This window comes from Oryx dammah, unplaced genomic scaffold (assembly GCF_014754425.2).
Source record: "Oryx dammah isolate SB20612 unplaced genomic scaffold, SCBI_Odam_1.1 HiC_scaffold_21, whole genome shotgun sequence".
NCBI classification, from domain to species: domain Eukaryota; kingdom Metazoa; phylum Chordata; class Mammalia; order Artiodactyla; family Bovidae; genus Oryx; species Oryx dammah.
Window position 1 is genome coordinate 49,455,360 of NW_024070205.1, and position 17,999 is coordinate 49,473,358.

The window sequence follows — 17,999 nt, forward strand, 5'->3', positions numbered from 1 at the left end:
TTTTTTCATCTGACTTACAGAAGCCATCCCCACACTTAGACCTGCTCACCTTTATAACATAACACCTTATTTTCTACATCATGTAGCAATGTCTAGTTTCTGCCTTCAAAACTATCACTCTGTTTCTCCCTGATATAAAATTTAACAGAAGTTTATCATATCATAATTTTTCACTACTATTAGTGTTATACCCCTAAAACTTTTTTTCCTCCCATAAGAGGTCCATCTCATTCATAACACAAATAGTCAAAGCACAGTAAAATCTGAAGGTAATATCCACAATCTAAGAAAAAGATCTGAAGACTCAAACAAAAATTTTCTAAACCTGAGTTATACATCCAAAATAATTCTACTAGGAAACAGTGTTGTTACATTTCTTTTCAAGGCAAAATAACAAACTATAACATCTGCAGTTAAAAAAAAAAAACAAACAAAAAACTAGTAATGATAGTTTATGATAAATAAGATGTTAATAAAGTATATATTTTTTTCTATTTAAGAGTTTTTTTTCTTCCTAATCCTTAGTGATATACTACATCTTTTCTACTATATTATTGAATTAAAACATCTTAAATTTAGTGAATCAAATGTTTTGGGGATAAAAAATAATAAATCCAAGAGATAATTACTGTATACACATTGTGCTTACAAATGTCACTGATAATGTAAAATTGTAGAACCAATGGCATGTTAAAAAGTAAAAGTAACTGTTAAAAGTAATTTAAATAAAATATTTCCTATCTTTTTTTTAATTAGAGAAGTTTTGACAGCATGTGCTATCTCCTATTGTGTACACACACACAAAAAAAAATCTTTTGGCTTACAAAAAATAATTTAAGGATTGGCAAGCAATGTCCCATGGACCAAATCTGACCCACCACCTGTTTCTGCACGGACTGCAAGACAAGAATGTTTTCTTTCATTTGTAAAAGGTTGGGAAAAAAGAAAAAGAAGAATATTTGAGTACAAGTGAAGTTATATGAAAATCAACACTCTATTTATGTAAACAAAGTTTTATTGGAAGACATCCATGCCAGTTCACTTACATTTTATCCATGGATGCTCTCAACTATAATGGAAGAGTTAAGGAGTTGCCATGGAGACCATGAGTAGCCCTCTCATTGTGCATTACAAATTGGCAGTAATAATTCACTTTTGCTTCTTGGCCTACAAAGTCTAAAATATTTACTATGTGGACTTTTGCAGAAAAAAATTGATGAACTCTGGAATAATTAATGTAATGATTTATAATTTCCTGAAGAATTTATGAATATGGCAGCTTCTGTGATTCTGAGCTATCAACTGAACCTCTTGAATTTTACCATAATATAGATTCTTTTTTTATCTAGTCTTATATATTTACAGTAATAATTTTAAAATATATTTAACTAAGGATTCTCCATAAAACAGAAAATGTACAGTGTTTATACATTCTTTGACCCAGTCAATAATTAAATGCCTACTGTGTACCATGAAGATTCCCAAGGATTCAAAATAAATAAATTGCTAGCTCTAAGAAGTCACACTCTAGTAGGGAGACACAGTACTCTAATAGAAGTTTTTGTCACTAAAGGGAAAGGCAAAGCAATGAAAGTAAAGTCTGCCATTCCGTAGTGACATATTATCATTTTTAAAATATTACCTCTATCTGAATTATTGGCAAGTTATACACTCAAATAGATAAGGCAACAAGGCTTAGCAAACACTTTCATCCATCAGTAGTTTTAATCAAAGTATTGGCCTTATATATGTAATTAACCTTGAGCAACGCAGGTATACATAAAAATGTTGATTAAGAATTTAATAATTATCCTTCGGAACTTCAGAAGTTAGCTGGCATCTGGTCCTTAACTATGATAAACAGACATCCATTCATCACAGGTTATTTATACATAAATGAAGAGAAATAGTAACTGAATGGTTAATAACGAAGAAGAGAATAGATAAATATCACTAAAAATACATGACTTGTTTTGTTTTGAAATCCCAAGTGTCCTACAAATGTCACTTTACTTGGAAGGACATTTTTGAGAATAATCGTCTCTTGAATCTACTCAGAGAGTCAATCTATTGTATAAAAAAACATAAATCATAAATGCATCAGCTTCTCATAATTAGAATGCCAAGATCTACATGCAGTTAAGTATGTTGGCTGTTTGCCCATTTTACTTAAAACCTGAAGAAAAGTATAATCCCAAAAATTAAGTCTTCTAACAGCTGTTCTGAGCAAGACAAGAGAGATGTGTTATCTAGCAGCTACCTCCAAATGTTGACATATATGCACCCTGGTGATTAGAGGTTAGCAATCCTGGTGTGTCTGCTCGCTTTTAGTATTAAATATTTAATGGCATATTTTTCCTTAATGGAATCCAGGCACATCTGATCAGTCACTGGGATCATTTAGTAGTGCAGTCAAAGTTATCATACTGCCATTTCATATAAACTTTGTAATTAGATAATCCATCATGTTACTAATGGCACCCCACTCCAGTACTCTTGCCTGGAAAATCCCATGGATGGAGGAACCTGGTAGGCTGCAGTCCATGGGTCGCCAAGAGTTGGACACGACTGAGCGACTTCACTTTCACTTTTCGCTTTCATACATTGGAGAAGGAAATGGCAGCCCACTCCAGTGTTCTTGCTTGGAGAATCCCAGGGACGGGGGAGCCTGGTGGCTGCCGTCTATGGGGTCCCACAGAGTCCGACACGACTGAAGTGACTTAGCAGCAGCATGTTACTAATTCAAAAACTGCTTTCTTTACTACTTTAGAGCATGCTACAGTAGTGAAATCCAACTGAGCTGATCAACGAAAAGGTTCTAAAATCGGGTCCTGCATGAACTTGAAACCCTCAAGTGGCAAATGCACACACACATTCCTGACCTTTCAAACAACAGAGGCCATATCTGTCCCACAAATTAACCTAACACAACACCGAAGTAAGAAGGCACCCTTCATCCAGAATGAGAGGGCTAACTAGATGAAAAATTTAAGATTAAAAACTGAATATATCAGAAACAAATCTGTTCTTCCTTTTTACTGAAGTATACCATTCTTCAGCAAATAGAACGATCAAAAAAGGGATTATTTAGTTATTTTTTCCACCATGCTGACTTATATACTTTGCTAAAAGTATGAGGTTATGGCAGAATACAAGGGACTATTTATTAACACTCAAATGGCATATACCAAATGCAAGTATATGATCTTTAATATATTACCATTTGTGTCTTATTTCTAACACATCTCGATTAAAAATATTAAATCACTATTTATTTTCATTCTATGAATTAGCAAGATTCTTGTTCTAACCCATTCTTCACTGCATCTCCAATAAAAAGAAAATCTCTCCCTGTAAAAAGAATTCACTCAGAATGTAACTGAATGTAAACTTTAAGTATCATAATACAAAAAAAACCTTCTAAAATTCTCACTTTCACATTTATGCAAACACAGTATATACTGCAAAACCAGTTGCCACTAATAGCATGAGTCTGGAAGGCAAGATCAAGAGGTCATAGATGTACTCTTAAGAATAAAAAGAACGTTCTACCAGGAAAACTATTATTTTGTTTAAAAGAAAAAAAAAAATCTTCTCAAACAGATGTGGAATTGCTAATCAAAAAATTCTGCTGCAGTTATATATTATCGAGTTAAAAAGTACTTTGTAGAGCTCTGGCAGCAATAACAATGACATATGTTTTGTGGTCAGAAAGGTCACTTTTATTCTTGTTGCTTCCAATTTAATATCTGGCGTTGAAACATTTTGCGCAACTAGTCCATTTTCTATTTTATTGTTCAGAGCTTATCATAGTCTTATCAGTCTACCAAACGCATTTTTAGAAAAGGAAGCTCTAAGTCCAGGAAAAAAATAAGTATATATTTTTAAAACTCTGTACAATAATTTCTAAAAAATATACTCTATGCATTGGAAATAAGCTCAAAACTAAGTCTACTGACACTAAATTTAGAAAGACCATTACCAATAATTACCAGTGTACATTTGAGGGGATAGAATAGAGGAAATACCATACATGCGTAAGCTATGCCATGCCAACTAACTATGCCTCTTGTAATTTAATTTCATCCTTTTAAGATTCGTGTGTAAGAAAGATTTCATTCATCATAGAAAGCCTGCTTTTATATTTCCTCCATGAAATCCCAAGGAACTACTCTGAAATCATGAGGTTGTGATCAATGTAGGACACAGCAAATGATTTCTGACCATGATAGCTACGGGCTGAAACGAAGCCAGTTACTAGTGGAAAGGTACTATTCTCTGTTTGCAAAATTTTCTTCTCAGCAACAGAGGTAATTCTGAGTATGGGACACCAGCACCGGACACAACTGTATGCAAGTATCTGTGATTCCGATTTATAGTCAGCTGCAGATTACACTCCTGTTTTATATTGGAAAACAAATAAAGATGGAAAATGGGGCAGTATTAGCAGAAATTAATAACATGTGTCAGACACCCTAAGTACTTTACAGTTAATCCTCAATTTAATCTATAGTTATTATTATTTTTTGTGTTTTCTGTTTGTGCGCTCAGTCACTCAGCTGTGTCTGACTCTTTGTGACCCCATGGGCTGTAGCCCACCAGGCTCCTCTGTCCATGGGATATTCCAAGCAAGAATACTGGAGTGGGTTGCCATTTCGCCTCCTCCAGAGAATCTTGCCAACCCAAGGACTGAACCCATATCTCTTGTGTCTCCTGCATAGGCAGACAGATTCTTAACCAATAAGTCACCAGTATTATGATTATCATTCCCATTTACAGATAAGGAAATCGAGGTTGAGAGAATTTCACTTACTTGTCTGAAAAAACGACTTAACCATCACACTACTACTCAGCCTCCCATTTAAATTTGTCCTCTAACTGTAATTTTCTCACCTTTTAAAAGCTTGTATTCATGACTATGCGTATGTACTATCTGCATATTTGTAGCAAATGTTTAGAGCTCAATCAATAGATTGAACCATAGGAGTTGTCTTGCCAGTATAAATCCATTTTGAAATCTAACCAGAAGTTCTACTTCAAAATAGAAGTGGGGGGAAAAAAAAAGCTGGGGAGTGGGAAGGAGGAAGGGCCTGTAGAAATGAAAACACACATTTTCCCTTCTCTAAACAATCTGAAAAAGAGCCAGTAGAGATGAGTCTGGTCTCTATTTTTGATGAAGATACAGATAATCACACGCCATCACTATTCTCACAAATATCTGCAGTACATCTCCTATCCTTTGGCCACCTTCAATACCATCAGTGGTAAACCACCACGTTCCTCACACATGATGCTTTAATTTCCATTCAGCCCCACTCTCAAGTAACAATCTAAAATTCTTTTAAAAAACCGTTAAGCAAATAAAGCTACAGGCAAACCACTCCCACCTTTCCATCCAACCAGATCATCACTCTGCAGCCACCCTATTTAGAAGTTCTGGAGGCACTACCACCCTCTCTAATTTCTATTACTACCGAAAATAAACCACATTTTAAGCATCAAAGCTTTCACTCAACTCTGATTGTAATCACTAACTGAAAATGCATATAACCGAAACATGTATTCCACTGGTAACAACTGCCTTTTCAAATCTCCTTTACAGGAAGCCAATGAATTTTTCTTAGCACAGGAGGTTCGAGAAGCTGTACCCTCTTGCTCCCCACAGGTATTTCTAGACCATTCTCTCTAATTGTTTCCAAATACCATCTTTTCTTCTGAAATGCATGCCATTAATTTCTGCTTCCTATGTGGAGTTCTCCTTGATTTCTTACCCTAGAAAAATTTCTCCTTCCCACTTAATTTTAACAACCAGGCAACAAATTCCTAAGTGGACAGGATATTTTATACAGCAAACTCCTAGGTTCTGAATCCCAATTTGTCAATTGCTCTGTGTGGGCGTGGGGGGAGTTGGGGGCTGATACTGTTAATAAGGAAGTGGTGAAAACCAGGGATACTTGGAAACATAACTGGAAAAAGACTACACGATAATGTCTTCAGAGTAATGAAGTGGGGCAGGGGGTGAGGAGGGGGCCAGGGATAAATTTTCTAAGGAAAACCAAGTCTTGAGCAGCAGAAGCACAAGAGGCACTAAGAATCTAGCCCCAAAACAAATATACACTATTTTTCAACAGAAAACCCCAGAGTGTTCAATATATAAAGTGCCAACTTTTAAAGAATTAATCATGGACTGCTACTAGAAAAAGCTATCTGCTCAGCAGAGAAGAAACTTGTTCCTAGGATTAAGAACCTTCTCATCCTCCACCAACCCCTTTCATTTCCAGGTAGCGCAAGTTTGATAAATATGTGCATGTCCCCAAGAAAGACTTTTGACTTGCTGAGGTTCTTTGCCTTGGAACGTAATTTTCAGAGTTAGATTAGCCACATATTTCTATAACCCTGGCCCAAGAGTGCTTTGTACATAGTTCACCACCAAACAAAAACAAAATAAAACTTGCATAATTTGATCAATGAATTCACTAACAAACACCTCTCTCAGGAAGCCAAGAGCCCTGATAACAAAAGAGTAATTGTAAGGAATGTTTGGAAATCCAAGTAAAGGAGATGAACACCTGTGTGAAATCTACCATATACGTTAATAAAACAAGTTTGAAAACTACTGACACCAACTGATGAAAACCTGAGGGTTCATCAGAATTGTCTCTCTACTTTTGTGTGTGTTTGGAAAAACCCATAATCAAAAACTCAAAAAAAATTAAGATAGAAACCAATTTTAAAAAGCTCTCAGAATTCCTTCTGTCTTAAATGACAATGAGATGAACCGAAACATAAGCTTAGCGTGTCTAATACCTTCAGAGAACCTAAACGAATATAAATGAGTGGGAGGGAAAGCGAAACATAAAGCAGGCTTTTCTTTACTGAGGCCAGGTAAAGTCAGCTTTCTTTAAAGTATAAATTCAAAAGCTAGGTCCTTAGGTTGAGAATGCAGGTCAGCATGCTGACAGACTGCACACAGAGAAGCAACAGGATGCAAACCTCTCTGTACTGCCCACTTCTTTTCTTTGATTAATTCTTTATCCCAGCAAGATGGAGAGGGCAGTGGCTGGGGATAAAGTTTCCTGACCAGCACTCTCCATCCACTTGCCATGCATCTGTCATGATCTACATCATCACACACTTGCAAAGTTATAAACTTAGTGGTTCATCCCTAAGCTTTACCAGGACACTGATGAGCTTAATTTAATCCTAATCTTCTCTTTAAAAAAGAGTGAAGGACAGGAAGGACGGATGGAGAGGAGGAGGGGAGAGGGAGAAGAGTTTTCTCTTTTAAGGACAAATTTAAAAGCAGAAAAAATAACTACAATCTATAAAATATAAACCAAACTTTTACAAGGAAGTTCAGGAGCCATAAGTCAATGCTGCTTTCCTCTGATTATTAACATATATATATATATGTGTGTGTACATATATATAGGTTAGTATATAGGTTAAAGTATAGGTTTATATATATTAACCTAAACTTTAAGGCAGAAATCACAGATTGAGTTCAATTCCCTCAGAAACTACAAAGATGAATATGTTTTACTTTTGCAGCAATAACAAATATAATTTTGTGGGGAGAAGGAAAGCATATTATTAAAATTTTTCCTGTTAATTGTAATGACAGAATTTCCCCCACTCCAAACAATACAGAGAAAAGTTCATTGTAAGATTCATAAGATTAAAATTATTTTAAAAGAAACCAGAGAAATAAGATAGTAATTCACATTTTACATGGAACAATGGAAACCATTTTTAAATAGGTATTATGAACATTAATAACTCCAGCAATTAGCACTTGAACATTTTCCAACAATAGGGAGCTCTAGGAATGAAGTTATAGTCATCATAGGTATATTTTTATCTTTCAGTAGGTGTTACTTTGTATAGTAGGTAACATCAAAAGAGCTTGTGTGTGCTGTATCCATAGCACTACTATAGGCTGTAATTTTCAGAAGCATGTGAAATACATATATGTGAAACCTCTCAGATGTATCATAAGCAATCCTTATATTCTGAAATCAATTTAAAATTACAGACAAACCAGAATGTAATGCTAAGATGATAGTATCAGAAAATCATAAGAACATACTCTAAAGAATCAAAATACATTTGGGAAAAACAAAAATAAATCTATAGCCATCATACTAACCACATTTAAATACTTAGAAAATAAGCAGATCATAATATAAAACATATTTTAAATATATTCACAGGATAAATATGTCACTGGATGTGTGCTTATAAAGTGTAAAATTAACAAAAATCACCCTCAAATGTAAAATTTTGCTTATTATTAAAATATATCAATATTTTGAAATATTGATAAAATATTTAACCAAATCAAAACACACAGTATGGCAATGTAAGGAAAGCAAACATATGATAATAGTGCAGGACATATTGATTCCTTTATCCCTGTCCCAGGGTAGACATCAAGAATTCATCAGTACATTCTGTCTCTCTGAGCCTAAACAAACCCCAGAAACATTTACAAAAAGTACGCTCAGATAACCAGTGCCAAGAGATCATAATGAAATATTAACTTACACCTATTTATATTCCTAATCTAAGATTTGAGTGACTTGAAACATTTAAACAAATTTTTAGGCAATTTAGGAAATCCTTTTTAAATCAGAAATGATTATATCTTCAGTCTATTTAGAATTCACTAAATCAAGAAATGGATTCCAATAATTTTTCCACTTCAAAAGAGTTTCCATTGCTGAAACCACCACCACAAAACTAAATGAACTGAATGGCAAACTTAAATCCATTAGTAAGAAATAATAGAACATGTTACTCTCTCTTGAGGAAAGAAAGCACACTCTTTTGAGGGTGTGCTTTCCCAGCTAACAGTGAACACTCTTGGCTGTTAATTAGCATAGTGATAAAGCAGGAAAAGTAATGCTCTTTTCATTATTAGCAATACATTCTCCCAGTTTCTACTCATAAAGGCAGGGAAGTGATTAAAACATGAAGAGTCCTGGAGTTTCATGGGTCAACAACAAAATAAGGAGTAAAGGGTTGATTTATGGCATTAGCAGAGATACCAAAGTTAGCACTTACTTTTGCAAAGGCTTCAAAAATGTCAAAAGAAGGTGGCAGCTGAGAAGCATCCTGTATTTCTTCTCTCATGAAATGTTGAAATGTCAATGCAAGTTGCCTGAGGCCCTCTTTCTTATCTTCAGTCAGTTTGTTAATATCTTTTTTAAACAGAAAATAAATAGCACTATCATATAGCGAACTTTCAGTGGATAATTTTCAGGTATTCAATGGTAGCTATTAAGGCAGATATTTCCTGCCCTAGATTTCATGGGAGATCAGATGTTTGGCAAAAAACAACAAAATTCTGTAAAGCAATTATCCTTAATTAAAAAATAAATTTTTTTAAATGACTATCTTTTAATTTTTGACAGCTACAAATCATTATATACACTTACCAGTTAAATTCTGCCAAATGTCATCTATAAAATAAGATCAAACACCTAGCAAAACAAAATACACACACCCACATGAAAAAACAGTAAAACCAAAATTAGTAATGATGTCTGTTAGCAGACTGTCTACATCCTCCTGCACACATGCTCAAACCACCATAAATGCTTATTTCGTCAGTGAATTTAAGCAGACTTTTTCATGAAACAGTTTACAATCAGGACATGACCGATTACCATTATCATTTTAAAGGCAAAAAAAAAAAAAGAAACCTAGAAAGCATAAATTGACAAGTTTGGTTAAATTGAGCTCAAATTGATGATATGTGTCAAGGAGAAAATATATCAAGAAGAAAACATGAATCAACCAAAGAAATCACATCTTCAAGCTCTTTAAAGAATGAATAAACAAGATATATAAGGTTTCCAACCAAATAGAAGGAGAAAGTTCCAAAGCCAGTATTACTCCTTGAAAAACTCAGTTTCATTTATACCACAAAAGGGTTGTGAAGGCTAAGAGTGCACAATTCAATTAATAACATTTGAGAGCACTTCACTTAAGGCAGCATGGATGATACTGCTACTGAGCAGGGCTACTGTTCATAGCAAAACTCACTTTAAGAGATGTTAATTATCTTGCAGTAATAGAACAAGAAAAAATGACTAATTAGTTCTCTATTAAAACTTGAAAACATAGATCAAGACGAACTACACCATTACTCTGGTGCTCATGTCAGGTCTACATATTTTCTCTAAATTACTTGTGCAACAGAACAATTAAGCCAATGATTTCTTAAATAATAATTTATTACCATTGGCACTTAGGATTCCATAACCATAAATCTGTACTAGATCCTCTTATTTGTCTCCATCCAGAAATATTAAACTGTATAGCACATTTACTCCACAAGCTCTTGCTATTTTTGAGCTGAAGTCATTTGCAACTTCAGTGAAGAGAATCTGTGCCAATACGAAAGAAAAATAACCCTAACATTCACTAAACACTCGGATGCAAAGCCTCTCAGTGTTCTCAGGGAGGTTGGCCACTGCCATGGTAGTTCAGGAGTTGAACAACACTCAGTGCTGTCAGAGAGCCTAAGCCATTGGTACCTTCTATTTTCCATATTATCTAAAGGACCAGTGAACCTAAATGTTCCCTGGAGGCCCTCATTCATATTACTGTTCCCTGACATCAAAAAGAAGCCAAGAGTGGAAGAAGAGCACACAGAGGGGAAAACAGAAGTGAAATTATTTTGTCAGCTTGACTAAGGGTTATACTCCCCTCACTGCCTAACTTAAGACTCCTCTACAGCATTTCACAAACCCCTCTATGGCCAAAGCTACCCTGGAATAAATTAAATAAGCTAATGTGTCAGTCTACATAAAAACTTGAAAAGGTTTGTTGCCTCACAAACAGAGACAGAAAAACAAAGGCAAAAATAAAGCAGCTCATCAGCTCAGCAAATAAATTATAGAACTTTTAAAATGCTGATAGACAATCACTTACTTGACTCCAGATCATAAAATGAGTAAAGTTTTTCCGATTCAGAGGGTGTTTCTTGCATCTGTGAAGAAAGAAGGAAAACACCAAAAACAATTTAAAGTGTTCCAATATATACATGAATATGTTTAGATATCTTTAGATATTTAAATGCAAGTCTGTTAAAAAGACAATTTTCTATATATTCCTTCTCTTCATCATGTTAAAATGTATTGCAACTTGACCCACCAGTTTAATTTCTAAACACAAAATTCTTTTACAAAAAGTTTCCAAACTTCTATTTTTACCCCAGTTCTACCACTGACTTGTGTCATTGCAAGGATTTTATTATTAATTATTACAGAAAAGCAAAGATAGATGAATAAAAATAAGAGTTTATTACAAAATGTGCAACCTTGGGCATGTTACTTAACCTTGAGGCAAGAGGAGTCAATTTCCTTATGTGAAACACACATAAGAAGTAATGTATAACACTGAGTTGTTGTGGTATAAAATATGTTTAACATATAAAGCAATTAGCACATGGCCTGGAAATAGTAAGTGCTCAATAGAAGGGAGCAATCATTATAACTACTTTTTATTAGATTCTGACTCAGTAGGTTGGGGGTGGAGATTGAGAACTAGTACCTTGGGTGATTCTGAAATAACCTATTTCGGCTCTAACAGTGGTTCTCTATCTTTTCAATATTAATAAAGTTGACAAAGTTCAGACTCAAATATATTATTATACTTTTAATATCAAGTAATTAAAGGAATGCATAATAACAAAGTTGCTTTCAATTTACTAAAGCTTTGAAATAAATATGTGTATTATTGAGTTTAGTTCAATACAATATATACATTTGAAAATAGCAGTAAGTATATGTAACAGATGTTGTATAATCAGTCCAAAGACAATACCCATTTGGTATTCTAAATTCATCTTTTAGTACTGATGTAGCTGATATAAAACATTGCACTGGTTTTAGGTATATACTTTTACATTCCTAAAATCCCCTATAAAATTTTATTGCCAAAGAAGTTAATAAACAACAGGACAGAATAGAGCTGAAGCTTGCAATAAAGAGATACATGCTAAACCTGGGAAAAACAAAAGCTGGAAGGTATTACCAAAGAGTGATTTCACAGAATCCACTAGCCACTTTGGCAAAGTAGGAAAAGGGATGGGAGAAACAATTTCAATGGATATTAGCTTAAAAAAAAAAAAAAAAGCACTCTTCCTTGAATCATCTAATTAAAATCTCACTTAAAGAAGCAACCCAAAAAATGATATACTTGCCCTGTGCATTAGTTCTCAGTAGAGCAACAATAAAGGCAACGTAACAGCAATCACTAACATCTCATGCCTAAGAGAACACATACAAGGCCTTCAAAAAGGGGGCCATGCACTTCATCACTGCCACCAATGTTGTGATTAATAGAAAATAGCAAGTTTTGTCTTAAGATATTCCCTGGAATAATCCACCTTCTACTTTAATAAAGATTTACATTTAGCCTTAAATATGAATACCACATGCAATTGCAAGTGCTTGTGTTAAGTTAAAACCCAAGAATATTTCACAAGTTTTATACTCACAAGTTTGAAAACAACTCTGCCAAGTAGTCGGACAGAGTCAGGAGGATATCTGGGTTTGCAGCTTTTAAGGCATTTGCATTCTCGCTTGTGGTCCTGCCAAGCTTTTTTCTGTTGAGACAAGAGTGAGGAGGGCATATAAGACATAAAAATTTAACTTCTGTTTATATGGGTTTTGAATGTTGAGAGTCATCAACATTAACTTGATTTTAATAGCCTAAATATAAGTGCAAATAGAAAAGGAAAGCAATATTCTAATACTATTACTGATCCAGGATTTAGTATGCAATTACTAAGCATGGACATCAAAAGCTTCCATTTCACCTTTATCCTTTATTTGCCCCGTGGTTATTACCTGGCTGGTAGCATCCAAAGAAAGAATGATTATGTCTTTCTTAATAATTCATAAGATAGTCTCTTAGGTGATTAAATAGGATTCTTAATAGACAGTGATTTTGAATACAAAAAGAAAACATCACTCCAAATTAGAAAATAAAACACATGGTTCAGAAATATCAGAACAGGACAGATAGCTATCTGAATTTCTGTGCTGCTATAGTAGGTACAGAAATATCAGGAGGGCTAACAAAATTTTTTAAAATAGAAAAATCCTTTTGTTTTTTAAGATAACATAGAAAGGAGTTATTAGCTAAAATGACCAAAGGCAAACAGAACGGTCTTGGTTTATTTATGTTGTCCTGGCCTAATTATTAACATTCTGAAATGTTAATGGTTGGGATCGCACAGTCACTTAGCCCAGAGTCCTAGCCATGTGCTGGTGGGGTGAAGAGACCACAGAGCCGGTCACCAACATCGAACACTAGGAGGCAGAGGACTAAATGGAGGGACGTTGTCCTCGAGTCTAAAATGCCATGACTCCCTTCATATGGGACTGCTTCTCTATGGAAATATAATCCAGAGTGTCTAATATCTAACCCTGGTGAGAGGGAGACCACTAGACCAAATATCTAATACTGCTTTTCCAAATGAGAGCTGTAAGTTCTGCCTGTGAAATGCCTCGTGCTCACATTGTCTTCTTTCAGAGATTATAAACCTGCTTCCTAGATGCTGGGCCTATGAAATCCCCCTAAAAGAGGTCTCTCTTTTCCACTTAATAGCACAACATGCAGCATAACCAAAACAGTAGCTGCAGCTACTCTGAAGCTGTGACTCAGATTCAAGTTCAAGCATTCTGCTCAGAAAGACTGCGTGTGCCAGTTGGCTGGGTGAAGGCGCGGTTTGTCCACCACTATCTCCTAGTAAACCAAACCTTGGAGACATTGTTTACAAGGGGTACATCATTTCTTTTATCATCTCAACTCACAATTGCCTCATTTCATTCCTTCTTATTCACTATGGCGATGTTCTTAATGTGACTTTTTTTAAAGTATTTATACTTTGTGTGTGTGTGTTCATTTGCTCATTCGTGTTCAACCCTTTGCGACCCCATGGACTATAGCCTGCCAGGCTCCTCTGTCCATGGGATGCTCCAGGCAAGAAAACTGGAGTGGGTTGCCATTTTCTACTCCAGGGGATCTTCCCAGGGATGGAACCTGCATCTCTTGCATCTCCTCCATTGGCCAGTAAATTCTTTACCCCTGTGCAACCTAGGAAGCCCCATTTACACTTGCCTCATTTCCAAATAAAAATGAGTGTTTCAAAGAGAGGTGCATATGAGATAAGACTGTAAAATTAGAAACAAAATGTAATGTTAAAATTATGGGGAAAAAATTATTCTAGCATTACTTAGCATTCTACAGTGTGTTAGACACATGGCTAAGCAATTAAAAAAGATTTCACTTGATTTTCACAATAATCCAAATGGTAGATATTATCCTTATACTAAAGATGATGAAAGTAAGGCTCAAGAGCTGGAATCTAACTACCAAGCTACATAAATATACAGAGAGAGAGTATAAATTCTTAGCAAGCTAAACAGGAGAGAGAAGTAACGATCGCGCTTGTGCACCCCATTTATATGAGTTGCCTTACAGGCAAGGCAAAAAGAAATCATAATTCTCATCTGACAGAAGAGAAAAACACATAGATTTACCAAGTATTAAATCACAGGAGGGACTTACTCCAAGAATGCTAATCAGTATACTGGACAATGTCTTTGACAATAGCTCACAACACAATGGCCTTTCATAAAGCTGTTTCTAATGTCAATAGAATGCAACTCAGAGAAAGAAAAGACTTCTATTGCTCTGGGGTCTAACCCTGGACTACAATTAGTAAGCACCAATGTGGTGTAAGATCCCTAAAATCAATATGGTTACACTGTCAAATAAGTTTGAAAAACATTTCATATTGTAGAACCTGCTTACTAAACCTGCCTACTAAAAGTTCTAAAATGCTCTGTATTTAAGAAACTTATATAAATAAGTTAATACAGAGTTTCCCGTTACTGTTATTGCCATCCTTTGGGAAGACAGGTTGGAGTATACAGACTCAGAGATACCTATACACTTTCTTTCCTTCAGCTGGTCTTTGAATGAAGGTGGGTAAGCAGACAAATTCACAGTCATTCTCACTGACAGGAAACTAGAGCATGGATATTTTTGATTATTGATTGAGGAGAGAACCATAGCTTTGGTGCAAGAGTTTTCATTTGATATTGAAAAGTGTCTGTCTGGAAAAGAACTGCAACTAGTAAAATAAGGCTGAGATAATGGATTAAATGATCTTAAGAGCAGATTTTAATTGACACTTAACTCTTAGAGATCACCCATAACTTTCATGTTAAAACCTCCAGTTTTGAGCAGCTCAGCCTTTTGGAAGCTTACCAGGGGAAGGCAACTACAACATGTACCCCAGGTAACAAACCAACAGATCTGTTAGATGACATTAGTTAGAATGAAGCTTCTAAATTTTAGAAAACTCTTGGCAAAAATGACTTTATTTCTTTAACATAATTAAAATGAGTTTTTATTCTCAGCAATAATTAGAAAGTAGACAATGTATCTCTTAAGGCTATTCCTAGATCATTGCACGGAAACATTGGACAATGTACTTATTTTCCAAACTTGCTTCAGCAAAAAAAGGAAGTTCATTATTTTCATCTTAAACCAGATCTATATAAATATAGAAGGTAATCACACCACTAGAAACCATGATACTAAAAACCATGTTTTTAAAACATTAATTGTAGGCTTACCATAGGCTTACTAATAGAAACAAACCACAAGAAAAAGTTTAAAAAGAAATCTTTTAAGCAACCGCATTTGACTTCGAAGAAAACCTCACACTCATACAAAAACATTAGGCATCATCTTCACTCTACAAACTTTAACCATGGAGTGCAGCTCACCAGGCTTCTCTGTCCATGGAATTCTCCAGGCAAGAATAATAGAGTGGGTAGGCATTCCCTTCTCCAGGAGATCTTCCCAACCCAGGGACTGAACCCGGGCCTCCCATATTGCAGGCAGATTTTTCACCATGTGAGTCATCAGATGGAGACCTCAAGGACACATTACATAAGGACACATACACATTACATATCTACCCCTTTCTCAAAGATAAGCCCTTGATCTACTTTTTTCTCTTTTCTTCTATTACTACAAACACAGGGTACAACTAAGATTTTATTCACAACACTAACTGTAATGTTTTCTGTTCTCATAGTTGAAAATCAACAATAAAGTATAACAAGCACAAATTAGCATGAAAGACAAAGGAAATTAAAATACTGAATTAAGAAACAAAGGCAAAACCAGAATTCAAAGAGACACGTGTACCCCAGTGTTCATTGCAGCACTGTTTATAATAGCCAGGACATGGAAGCAACCTAGATGTCCATCAGCAGATGAATGGATAAGAAAGCTGTGGTACATATACACAATGGAGTATTACTCAGCCATTAAAAAGAATGCATTTGAATCAGTTCTAATGAGGTGGATGAAACTGGAGCTTATTATACAGAGTGAAATAAGCCAGAAAGAAAAACACCAATACAGTATACTAATGCATATATGGAATTTAGAAAAATGGTAATGATAACCCTGTATGCGAGACAGCAAAAGAGACAGAGATGTATAGAACAGTATTTTGGACTCCATGGGAGAGGGCAAGGGTGGGATGATTTGGGAATATGGTGTTGAAACATGTATAACATGTATAATGGCATTGAAACATGGTGAAATGAATCGCCAGTCCAGGTTCCATGCATGATACAGGATGCTCGGGGCTGGTGCACTGGGATGACCCAGAGGGATGGTATGAGGAGGGAGGTGGGAGGGGGGTTCAGGATGGGGAACATGTGTACACCCGTGGCAGATTCATGTTGATGTATGGCAAAACCAATACAAATTTGTAAAGTAATTAGCCTCCAATTAAAATAAATAAATAATATAAAATTTATATTAAACAAAATGAAAAAAAAGAAACAAAGGCAAGGAGAGAAGAATTTTAGATAGGGCAAAAAAGAAATTAAGACATATTTGACTCAACTCCATGTATAAGTACATGTATGACTCAAAAACAACTTCAGAGTATATACATTTTCATATAGTTTATAGTATTTATATTGATTTAGCATATAAACTGATGAACTAAACCCAGTGGTTTTCAGTGGGAGTAATCCTAAACTTGGGAGTTTAGGATTTTATTGTGGGTATTTTTGTTTCACACAATGCTTGGGGAGCACCATGGGTACTTACTAGTCAGGGGCCAGAAATGCTAGACATCCTGCATAAGACTGTCCCATACAATGAAGAACTGTTCCAAATCCAACAGGACTTGTAAATGTCTGATCAGACTTCCTAGAAAGGTGACAAACTTGTTCATAATTATCTGAGCCTAGAAGTAAATCTCCTTTGTTTATACAAAGACATTTTTACGTAGTTTTAATAGCACTGAATTCTCTAGGGAAATTAAGGTAATATTGCCTTTAAGAATTAAATGCTACACAATTATTCAATATTTTAAAAAAGGATCCCACTGAAGCCAAAAACAGCTTTGGTATGTGTGTTAACCAACAAAACACATTTTCTGATCTGCATTTTGCAACTTCCCTTTGCACAGTGACTCTGTACAGGTACAAGTATATGACTTCTTAATTATGTCTTCTAGTCTAGTCACACCTGAGCACTTACACACAAAAGTATATATTATTGTAAGTTATTTTAATGTTCATTTTTCTTTATGTTCCAGTTATGGCATTTATATTGATATTGAATTTTGAAAGATGTAACTAGGTAGACTGTATTACCTAAGAAATTTCATTTCAAGATAGTAGAGATGACAATAAAATAACTGTCTTAGAAAGATGGAGTCAGGCCTGAAAGAGCTGAAAACCCCAGATCTAGAACAATGCTACAGGTACACATCCAACACGCACATAAGAAAATATTTTAAAATACACAGCCTGGGACACATCCCACAGAATCTCACAGTATTGCTGAGATAGAATCTGATGTCTAAATTGTTTTTAATCACTGTGGCAGATTTCATGTGCAGCCAACGTTGAAAAACCACTGAGCTAGGCTAAATT

General features: G+C 35.1%; 1 protein-coding gene across 1 annotated transcript in view; it reads right to left on the reverse strand.

The window, feature by feature from the left end:
- SMYD3 (SET and MYND domain containing 3) overlaps positions 1-17,999 on the reverse strand; it is a 747,085-nt gene that overhangs the window by 543,742 nt on the left and 185,344 nt on the right. Inside the window, exons 3-5 of the mRNA XM_040263614.1 lie at positions 12,512-12,619; positions 10,942-10,999; positions 9,067-9,203 (exon numbers count right to left, since the gene is read on the reverse strand). Of these exons, the coding sequence (XP_040119548.1) occupies positions 9,067-9,203; positions 10,942-10,999; positions 12,512-12,619 (303 nt within the window). The remainder of the gene's footprint in view (positions 1-9,066; positions 9,204-10,941; positions 11,000-12,511; positions 12,620-17,999) is intronic.